This window comes from Octopus bimaculoides, chromosome 12, assembly GCF_001194135.2.
Source record: "Octopus bimaculoides isolate UCB-OBI-ISO-001 chromosome 12, ASM119413v2, whole genome shotgun sequence".
NCBI classification, from domain to species: Eukaryota; Metazoa; Mollusca; class Cephalopoda; order Octopoda; family Octopodidae; genus Octopus; species Octopus bimaculoides.
In genome coordinates, this window is record NC_068992.1 from 66,173,987 (window position 1) to 66,185,341 (window position 11,355).

At 38.7% G+C, this 11,355-nt stretch overlaps 1 protein-coding gene across 2 annotated transcripts in view; it reads right to left on the reverse strand.

Moving 5' to 3' along the window:
* The window catches only part of LOC106884474 (methionine synthase), a 38,544-nt gene extending 28,244 nt beyond the window's left edge, over positions 1–10,300 (reverse strand). The window contains exons 1-5 of one of the 2 annotated variants that reach the window (XM_052972232.1): positions 10,234–10,300; positions 3,263–3,462; positions 2,663–2,752; positions 1,766–1,835; positions 1,153–1,245 (exon numbers count right to left, since the gene is read on the reverse strand). In XM_052972232.1, the coding sequence (XP_052828192.1) occupies positions 1,153–1,245; positions 1,766–1,835; positions 2,663–2,752; positions 3,263–3,421 (412 nt within the window). In that variant the 5' untranslated portion in view covers positions 3,422–3,462; positions 10,234–10,300. Of the gene's footprint in view, positions 1–1,152; positions 1,246–1,765; positions 1,836–2,662; positions 2,753–3,262; positions 3,463–6,790; positions 7,035–10,233 lie in introns of those variants that run through there. The other variant, XM_014935876.2, reaches the window with a different exon arrangement.
* Positions 10,301–11,355: the final 1,055 nt, after the last annotated feature.

Sequence of the window (11,355 nt, forward strand, 5' to 3'; positions counted from 1 at the left end):
TATATATATATATATATATATTTCTTTATTGCCCACAGGAGGCTTAAACATAGAGGGAACAAACAAAGACAAAGGGATTAAGTCGATGTAATCGACCCCAATGCATAACTGGTACTTATTTTATCAACCCCGAAAGGATGAAAGGCAAAGTCGACCTTGGCGGAATCTGAACTCAGAACATAATAGCAGACGAAATACCGCTAAGCATTTCACCTAGCGTGCTAACGATTCAGCCAGCTCACACAAAGTACACACACACACACAGTAATCCCTCGACTATCGTGGGTGTTACATTCCAAAGCCTCCCATTGAAATAATTCAAATCTTAAAAAAATATAAATTCCTATCAGCCGCAGAAACTCACGATATACAGAGAAGTCCACAATATAAATTAACATATATTAGCCAGAATAATCTGCAATGTACTCAGTGCATGATAAGTGAACCACGATGTACTGAGTGATAAGCGAACCATGATATAGCAAAAGATTACTTTGTGAATGTATATACATGTATGTAAAAAGTTTGTTATAGGCATGTATAAGATAAAATCTTATATAAAGCACCACTAACAATTAGAAAAATGGAGAAGAGAAGATGTTGAAGGTTTAATTAAGAATTTAATTTTCACACACGACCATTTTGAATGATAACACCAACATGTAAGAAAAAACATTAATTATAATAATAATTAAATTAGTTATGTATGCATGTATATTATACACACACATATACATACATATACTAATATCCTTGATCAGGGATAATTCTTAACAGACGGAATCTTTACTCAAAGACATTTGCTCCACATGCTCAGCTATTCCAGAGACAGCTGCAAGACTCTTTAGGGATTATTTCTTCATCTCTTATTTACTCTAAAAACTTAGCAATTATGTTTTAATTATAAATTAAATGCTTGAAAGTGATACCACATAGTTTGCTTGTCCGTTCCCCTCTTCCTAAAACACACACACACACAGAAGTGTGTGTGTGTCTTTATCTATGTATGTATGTATGATGCAAAAACAATGTATAGAATCACAATAAATAGAGAGAGTGCATTTCACATATACACACACACACAATCACACAGACTGCTATATTTTGCCTGGTGATTGTGACCATTCTTTCTCTTTTGGTGCCATTACTTACTGATGGTTCTCAGTTCTGGTTGTTCCACTGATGGAGAGAGAGAGAGAGTTTTATTGGTAGGACCAATTGCTCCAGCGACATAACGCTGTATTCCTGCAATAAAACAAACACACAAGACACAAGAATGGCATGAATAATAAATGAACCATATTTCAATAAATATGAATTATTTCTGTGGAAACAAAAACACAAAATAAAGAATTATTAACATTCATTAAAAATTAACAAAGAAAACATTATTTTGGCTTGTTTTCAGTTATGGCAACTGTGAGAGTTGTGTGAGATTGCAAATGGTGCCATGATCAAGATTTTACAGCTAAGTCTACCTTGAAAGATGTAAGAAGAATAAGAGTAGGTTGGCTTCACTGGCCATGATCAACATGGGGCTGGCAGTGGGGGTTGGCAGCAACAGTTTCATGAAGGTGGTGGTGGTGATGGTGGTGTTGAAAGCAGCAGTGTTGGTAGTGGTGGTGGTGGTGGTGGGATGAAGGTGGAAGTTGTAATGATGATGGTGGTGATGGTGGGTGACTCCACCATCCTAAAATCTCATTAAACATACATTAATTACTACCATAATTAACAAACAGAAACAGCACAAATCTAATAGAATTACCTGTTTCTCGAAACACGTTATCTGCCGCAGCCCTTGCTAGTTTTGCCGATTCAGAATTCATTTTATAAACCTACAAAATATTAAAATTAAACATCTTTCATTTCCCAGAATTAGTAATAAGCCACAAAATGTAATAAGCCATGGTTTGCAATAACCTTTGGAATGTAATAACTGCTGGGATGTAATGACCTCTGGTAGTGGCGGTGACATCATCATCATCCATTCACATCCAGCTTCCATATTGGCATAGGTTACGTAATTGAACAGGCTCTGATGAGTCAGAAGATGCATCATGCTTTAATGTCTACTTTGACATTATTTCTACAGCTTAATTAGCTTACTTTATCCAAAACAAGTTTTAACATAAAGCATGTATCTTTAAAGGTTTCATCAAGTTTCTTCTTTGAGATAAATCTGTAAGAATTCTGCACAAATCCACAGACCTAGAGACTAAACCTGATATTACCACATTAATAAGGACACGTGATGTAGCCAGTGCATTATCCCCATCCATAGGGAAACCAACACATTTTAGAAGTAGAATTAAATATCCTGAGCCCAGATATTGTAAGGATATGAACCGTTTCCAGGGTTAAAAGATGGGGACAGAACTCCCAGGTTGTCTGAATTAATTTGTATCTCTCTTCCTTGTTTTCTGCAAGAAATAAAGTCTTAAAGCTTCTCTTTCCTCCTCACAGTTCAGCTGCTGAACTGAGGCAATCATCCATAAATCTCGTGACCCCACAAAAGACCAGAAATTACCCAAGCAGTCAGTTCTCCCTCTCCACGCCACCAAAGTTGTCCAAGAGAAAGTTAATAGTTACCATTTCAGTAAAAGACAAAGACAAGTCAATGGAATTAAGTTAATGGTAACAGAGAACCATAGATAATACTTACAAGATGTTCCAGGCCGTAGTCAGCCTGGGCAATTTTGGTTCCATTGAATGTGTTGGTTTCAGTAATATCTGCCCCAGCATCCAGGTAAGACTTTTATTTTGGGTGAAAATATGAAAAAATAATATAATTATAAACATGTATGTTAGTGTGTGTGTAAGTTATGTAAATGCAATAATGGAAAGAGGAATTTTATTAACATTTTGGATGTTAGTCCTTCATCAAAAAAAAGAGAGAATTGTAAGCTCATAAGGGGAATGAGTGAAAGAGAGAGGGATATCGTTCCGTATGCAAGACAAACAGAAGAACTGGGAGAAAGATAGAGAGAGAAGGAGGAAAAAAGGAAGCAGTTTGTTTTGTTACTTTATGTATAGCACTGAGAGACAGACAGACAGAGCTATATTCTTTTACCTTACGTATGCCAGAGATGGAGCAGGGACAGACAAAGAGACAAACAGTGAGGGAGAGAGAAAGATGGAGGTATATATATATATTTTTTTACCTAATGTATGTCAGAAAGAGAGAAAGACAAACAGACAGACAAAGAGGGGGGAGGAGTTAGAATAAGCGAGAGAAAGAAATGGAGAGGTAATACGTTGTTACCTTGTGTATGTTATAGATAAGATCTGGTTGAGTTAGAGTGAGGACATCGTTATTGCCCTGAAGAGGTTTTATGGGATCAGGAAACAGAGTTCCACGGAAATCCTCTTCAACCAATGAATGTTTTTGGATCATTGTTCCCATGGCACCATCAAGTATCATTATTCTTTGCAGAAGTGTTTCTTGAATTTCCTGAGAAGCATCTAGAATAGAAAAGAAATGAAAGTGGGTGAGGTGAGGTATGGGGAGTAAGGGCTGCTGCTGCTGCTGCTTAATTCCATCCTACTCCTGATTCCATTGACCTAAGGTCAAAGACATTTCAACTGTGGCTATTTTGTTTTTTGTTTTGTCTGTCTGTTGTAACAACTTGAGATTTGTCCCCTAAAATCACACCAAGATCTATAACCTGTAACATATACTCCCATAATCAGCTTCCTTAATCCCATAATCAACTTCCTTAAAAGCCAATTATAGCATTTCGACATTTGGCATGTTGAGGAACCCTCCCCTTCCAGGAATGTAATCAGTCTCTCACAGATAACTTGTTCCATGACCTTGCTGATATGTAAAATTAGAAAGACAGGTGAGATAGGTCTGTAATTTTTGACATCTGCTATATTTCTTCCTTTATGAATAGAACATATTTCTTCTGTGAAGCTTATCCAAACACCTGAAAGACCCTTCACTCAGACAAATACAGGAATATGTCCACATAAATTAAACAACCCCGTATTAAATAAGGAATACACATAGAAAGTAGTGATACCCATAATATATACATATGTAGGTACATTAGGCTGTCGTTTATGTGTGTGTAGGTAAATGGACATGCAAGTTAACAGATACATAGGTAAGTAGATAGATAGGTACATAGGTAATATGGACAGACAAGCGTGCACACGCACACACAGAGAAAAGGAGACGGAAACACATGACCATATACACACACATTCCACACACGCGGATACACACAAAGACATATACATCCATACATAACAGACACATGTACATAGTCACACAGACCCATACACATAGACACACTCAAACATGCACACACTCAAACATGCACACACAAGGAGACAGAGGTACACACACATGCGCATACATACAAACACACAAATCCAGAAATACAACAACACGAGGAATAACGGTAACAACAGATCAATAGTTTATTCTAGGTTGGTGTAGAGCCGTTTCGTTCCTGAGTGAATAGGCATGCCGCTAGAATACCAAAGAAGCTTCGACCACATGTCGGGGTCGAGTTAAGAAATACGTGTTGTCACCACTGCTGCTAGAGAGAAAAGAGATACGTGTTGTCACGACGCCTGCTTGAGAGAAAACGAGATCGGACCCTACAGCTTTCTCTCCACCTGTTGCATTGCGCATGCGTGCTCGGGTACTTCTGCTGACGGCAAGTCCCTTGCACATGCGCAATGGTACTTTCCAAGATGGCGGCCACACGCGCCACTAAATCCCCACCAATCAACCCAGTTAGCTGTTCCTGGTTCCTGGCATTCTCAGTTGTCCTAGAAAAAGAATTCATTCTTTGAATCTTATGTAAAGTAAAGGATTGGACAAAGTTACCAGAACCATCAGAGGCGTGCAGTTGAAGTACGAAAATCCCCTGGGTCCTTCTCTCATTCAACTCCACCACCTTCGGAAGTAAGTTTCTCACTGCCAAACCAACGCCAGATTCTCTAGTCTTGCCTAAGCTTTTTCCTTAGCAAAAAAATGTATTCTCTCTCTATCTCCCTTCTCACCCTCTCTCTTTCTCTCTCTCCATCACATAGAGTTCCTAATTCTACAAGAGATGTGCCTCTTATAATGTCACAATGGCCACAAGAAATTTTAGCAGTTCCCCATTAATCAAAGCTGTCTTTTCCTGTGTCACTGATCTTCAAGAGGTTATTTGACAGTCCAGTGCTGGTGGCCTGTACTTTCTAATATCCTAACCTGAGAGATGGCTTCTTCTTTTGTCTTCTTGTTGTGCTTGGTGAAGTGTATACCATCTGCAATTCAGGTTACTTGTATCCCCAAGCTCCACAAACCCAGAAAGGCAGACAAGCTGCAGTGAGACAACACACAGTTGGCTGGGATCTGCCCAGCTTGAGACTGGCAGTAACTGTCCAGTGAAATACAAAGGCTTCACTTCCATTAAAAACTGCTTCTGGTCCTTAGAGGCAGGGCCAATTTGAGGGCAAGTTTATAACCAATGATCTGCAGTTTCCCATATTGTGTATTCGTGGTGAGGCAACGCTGGAGCGTTCTCACCAGGACACAGACCCATGCAGCAGGCCTCCTCTCTCCACACCACAAAAATCATCCAGGGAAAGGGTAAGGGTGCCAGTCACATCTTGGCACCAGTGTTGTCCCAGAAGTTGCCAGGACAAAGGTGAAAACAATGTTGGCAGATCTTTCCTTGGGTTTTACTCCTGAACCCTTTTCCGTAAGTGGAGCAGATATTTAAAGTCAGAGTTTGCCCTTTCTTCGATAAACTACTTTCCCAGGCTGACGAGTTTTAAGGCACCAAAACCTCACTTCACCCTTTTTCTAGTCAATACCCCAGTTCCCCAGGATTTGGACTTTGTTGTGATGGTCTTTTTGAGGTACTTGCCATGAGGAGCACTTCTTAGTAATATAAATCACCAACATCTCCTCAACCACTCCGGCTTCACTAAGATACATAAACAAGGCAAAACAAGTGTTATATTTAGTTGAAACAAAAAACGCTAATTTATCGGCTAAATTTTAGTCGAAAATTTCCGACTAAGTTTTTTTTTTAAATAATAATAATACGCGGTTTTAGATTTAAAAATACTTAATTGCCGACACCATGGAAGCCCGAGGGATGACCTCTCGTCGAATGCATATATAATCAAAGGTGTTCCGAGTGGGACCATCCAATTTGTTCTAGGCATAGTAGACACCGAAGTATAGTACACAATAGTACTTTTTTTCGTAGAATGGTTGTGTGGTTTGAGAGAAATTTGGCTGCTATTTCTAGTATGTCGCACGACCATGTACAGGGTCCTGCCTTGTCTCGTTCACCTGTAATTCTGCTTCCAGGGAAAACGCGATAATAAAATGATTATAGAATTCCATCGACCAAACTTTCAATCGTCTTCGATGATTTTATCTGGTGAATAATCAGTTTTTCTCAATATACGCTGGCAGATTCGTTAGCACGCCGGGCGGTATTTCGTTTGCCCCCTACGTTCTGAGTTCAAATTCCGCCGAGGTCGACTTTGCCTTTCGTCTTTTCGAAGTCGATTAAATAAGAACCAGTTACGCATTGGGGTCGATCTAATTGATTTCATCCCTTTGTCTCTCCTTGTTTGTCCCCTCTGTGTTTAACCCCCGCCCTGTGGGCAATAAAGAAATAAAGAAATATACAGAGGAGGCAAAAAAAAAACAAAGTGGAGCAGGAATTCAAGAAATTATTCAGAAACCGGTGTGTGCGTGCGTGTTTGTGTGTGTGTGTGTGGAGAAAGAGAGAGAGAATTTGGACACGGGGTGTAAGTGGAACCTTACCTGGCCATTTGCGTCGTTCTTTGAAGTCCATTGTAAAGGAACCGAAGTGGATTTATGAAGGAAACAGAGACGAGGAGAGAGAAAGGCAGAAGCGTGGATGGACTTGGGGTGAATCGACAGGAAGTGGAACGAATACAATCGGGCAGAGAGGGGATAATGAAATCGTAAATTAAGTTTATATATCAAGAGAGAAGTGATTAGATGTGATGTTTCAGGTTGGGCCCGTCATATGTGAACTATAAATGATAAGTTGGAAGACTGTGGATCAACTGATTTATTGACAGGATAAACAAAAGACAAACGAAAATAAAAGATAGAAAGAGTGTGAAAGTTCCCACCTCCCTTTCTCTCACTTTCATGGTAACAAAAGTGTGACGGAGTCGACGACAGACTTTTTGTGATAAGGTAGAGACGGGCAGACGGTGGTGGTGGTGGTGGTGTTTGCAAAAATAAACCACGTTGCTACTATTAAACGCAATTAAGGTCAACATCATCACTTATCTTCCCCCCAGGGATGAGGGTCATTTCGGTCCCCTGACTCGGTGAATTTGTGTTTAGAAGTTAAATAACGATATCTTTTATATAAAAACTACGCCTTCAATTCGAAGACAACAGGAGATTGTGTGACGTTCATACCTTTCTCAACTCTACGCATATACACACTCATAAATATACAGGCTGTGTGGTTAGTAGCTTGCTTACCAACCACGTGGTTCCAGGTTCAGTCCCACTGCTTGACACCTTGGACAAGTGTCTTCACTATCTTAGTGAAGCCGGAGTGGTAGGGGAGGTGTTGGCGGTTTATATTACTAAGAAGTGCTCCTCATGTACCTATAAGCCTTGTACCTATAGCAGAAAGGATTATTATTGTTGTTGTTGTTGTTAAGGTGGTGACCAGGCAAAATCATTACAGCATCTTCAGAAAATGATTTTGTGGTATTTCTTTTGTTTCTTTACATTCTGAGTTCAAATCCCACCAAAGTCAAGTTTGCCCTTCTCCCAAGTTTCAGGCTTTTCTACTTATTTTAGAGACAATAATTAAGGATCATAATTAAGGACAATAATTAAGAGAAATGTTGGAGCATGAAGCAAAACACTTTGTGGTATTTAGTTGCTGCCCTTTACAAAGCCAGCAATTTTGAGGGGAGGGGTTTAGCCAATACCACTGACCCTTAATAGTTAATTGGTAATTTATTTTATTGACCCTGAAAGGATGAAAAGCAAAGTTGACCTCAGCAAGATTTGAACTCAGAATATGAGGTGCAGGGGAATGATTTCTAACTTAATTACAATTGGTGAAATAATCAATAATGTTAATGAACCCAGAAAGATGAAAGGCAATTTTGATAGAATGGGAACACAGAAAATCACTAAATACTCCAAGACATTTTCTACATTATTCTACAAATTCTGCCAGTCCACCATCTTGTCTCAGGTTTATTGTTTCCATCTGACATAATAATAATCCTTTCCACTATAAACACAAGGCCTGAAATTTTAGGGAAGGGAGTAAGTCGATTACATTGAACTCCAGTGCCCGACTGGTACTTAATTTATTGACCCCCGAAAGAATAGAAGGCAAAGTTGACCCCGGTGATATTTGAACTAAGATTTTAAAGACAAATGAAATGCCACAAAGCATCTTACTCGGCGTGTTAGTGATTCTGCCAGCTCACCTCTTTATCTTACATAATAATAATAATAATGAATATTAATAATGATAATGATGATGATTATTATAAACCAGCCTATTATTTAACGACCTCAATTATCAGGCAGTAATTGAGGTCAGTCTGAACATTAATAGTTACTGGCGTCATCTTCTGACACAGCAGGGTAAAACTGGGATTAAAGATAGAGCTGGGAATAGAAACAGCTGAAACAAGGAGAACTTATTGGGACATGACTGTTATTGTCATTCATTGAGACACTGAGTCGTCTGTTTAAGTAGAACAGACTCGCACAAACACACAGCCATGCATGAACAGATATTAGCATTCACACACACCCACACATAATGATCCATTTTTTTCATGTCTGCATGAATCAGATGGATTTTGTTGAGGCAAACGTTCTATAACTGGATGCCCTTCCTGTTGCCAAATATCAGCTCTTTTCAATCTCATCTCATCTAAGTCATCCCATAGGACGCCCCATTTTATAAGGGTTTCGGTTGTGCATACTATAGGTGTCACAAGGTATTGCTCCATTTGGTCCCACAGTTTCCATCTAACTAGGAATATTAGGGTCTCATCCATTGTCTTGTATCCAAGATCCTCTGCATGACATCCTGCTAGTTCAAAGCCAGGAATCTGATCTGTTAAGGTCCTGCCGATAAGGCCTTGCTGCCGACGCTTCTTTTCAAATGATGTAATATTTCTCCATGGCCGGACATGTTTTTATGGAAGACTGGAAATGAAGAACATTGCTTGTATTATGGCAATGTGGTCAACTGGCTTGCTAGAAATAGTAGTTAATCTTTCTGAACAGCCTACCAACTTAAGAAGGGTGTATTAGTTAATGTAGTTTTACTTTAAAGACATGATAGTTACATCTGGAATACCTTTGATCATTGATCGATTTGTTTAACCTGGGGCTAAGTAATAACAACAACTAAATTCTTGGTGATAGCTTTATCAGTTCATTCATTCTCGGGGTTAAAATGACTGGTTAATCATGTCATATTTGACACAAGTCGTTCTCAATAAAGGTTAACTATTTACTACAAAAGACTAAATTTAGCTGAGAGATAACGAGGTCACTCTTTCTCCAGTCTCAAAAACATATCACACACACACACACACACAGCTCTCAGTGCTTGTGTTATTCTGACAGCTGTTCAAATTATTTTATGGAAGTGTCATTCCATTCCATGTCAGAGTTCTGAACGTTTTGTGCCTGAGAACCTTTGTTAAACCATTTGAGGATTCTCTGTCAGATAAGAGAGTCATCAACATCAGTGTGCTGTTTCCTGCCAAAGGTAGGCCTGGACCTGAGGCAACTGAAGAAAGCCATCCAGGAAATAGGCATGGCAGCTAAAACCACCTCAAGATGGCTATGGTTGATAAGAGACTGCAAATGAAGGCTGCGAGCTGGCAGAAACGTTAGCACACCGGGCGAAATACTTAGCGGTATTTCGTCTGCCCCTACGTTCTGAGTTCAAATTCTGCTGAGGTCAACTTTGCCTTTCATCCTTTCGGGGTCGATAAATTAAGTACCAGTTACGCACTGGGGTCGGTGTAATCAACTTAATCCCTTGGTCTGTCCTTGTTTGCCCCCTCTATGTCTAACCCCTTGTAGGCAATAAAGAAATAAGAGACTGCAAATGGGATTAGAATGATTTTATCGACCCCTGAAAAAGATGAAAGGCAGTGTTAACTAAGAATATTCTGGACCCTCTGACATTAATCCTGCAAACCCCATATAAATGTTGCTTTACTTACAAAAGTATTTATATTTCAGGGAGATAGGGTACTTTGATTAAACGTCTAGAGATATTTCAGGTGTTTCTGCTAATGAGATTACAAATGATGAAACTATTTATCTGTTGTTTCTAGTGATAAGGTTAATACCCTGAAACACAACAGGTAAGGTGACGACCTTCTTTGTAAATATGTTACATTCTGCAGTGAACCAGTAAGTGGGTCAATGGGAACAGACGAATCAAATGCATGTATGTACGTAGTGTAATAAGATAAAGCCAATCCACAGTGTCTTTATACACTGTCCACAGACTGTCTATATACCAGGTGGTGCATATATATATTTATCCATTATTTATTTTATCATAAAATACAAAGTTTTTAGCTTTCAGGTAATAAAAGTCTACAGGTTGATTGTTATATTTATTGACAGCATTTTATATCTATTCACAATTCAAAAGAAGCTGTTCTTTGCTTCCAACAAAGTTTTTAATCTTTTCTCAACTGAAGTTTGAATAATGGCTAAATACATTTGTACGTTGCATCCAGGATATAAACAATTCACAGTCTCACTCAATAATAACAATGTTAAAAAAAAAGTTGACCATGGCAGGATTTGAACTCAGAATGTAAAGGGTCAGAACAAATACTGCAAAGTACTTTTTGTGATGCTTAAATGGTTGTATGTGGGAAGTGGAAGCATGGGAAACTTATTTGGAAAGTTCTTGATACAAAGTAAAGATGAATATGAACAAACCTTTAATTGAAAGTCTAAGGTAAAGGAATTGGAGACAGAATAATGATGATGATGATGGTGGTGGTGGATTTAAGTTTCCACATGAAACATGTTATCATCGTTTCGTTTTTGGAAATGAAAATTTTAGAAGAATAAAAAAGAAATAAGTGGAAATGTTGACGGTGAGTGTGTTAAATTATAAGGCACCAAAAGAGAATGACTCTCCCAAGAAACAAATGATTGAATAAACTGAAAAAAGACTAAATTCGGTTCCATATTGGTAACTGAGGTATTATAGAGTTAAATAAGAAGAATGTTTAGCAGAGCAGGCAACCATTCTAACATGAAAAATGCCTCACACTGAATCCCATACATTACACACATGTTAACAGGGTGACACGGGGGGG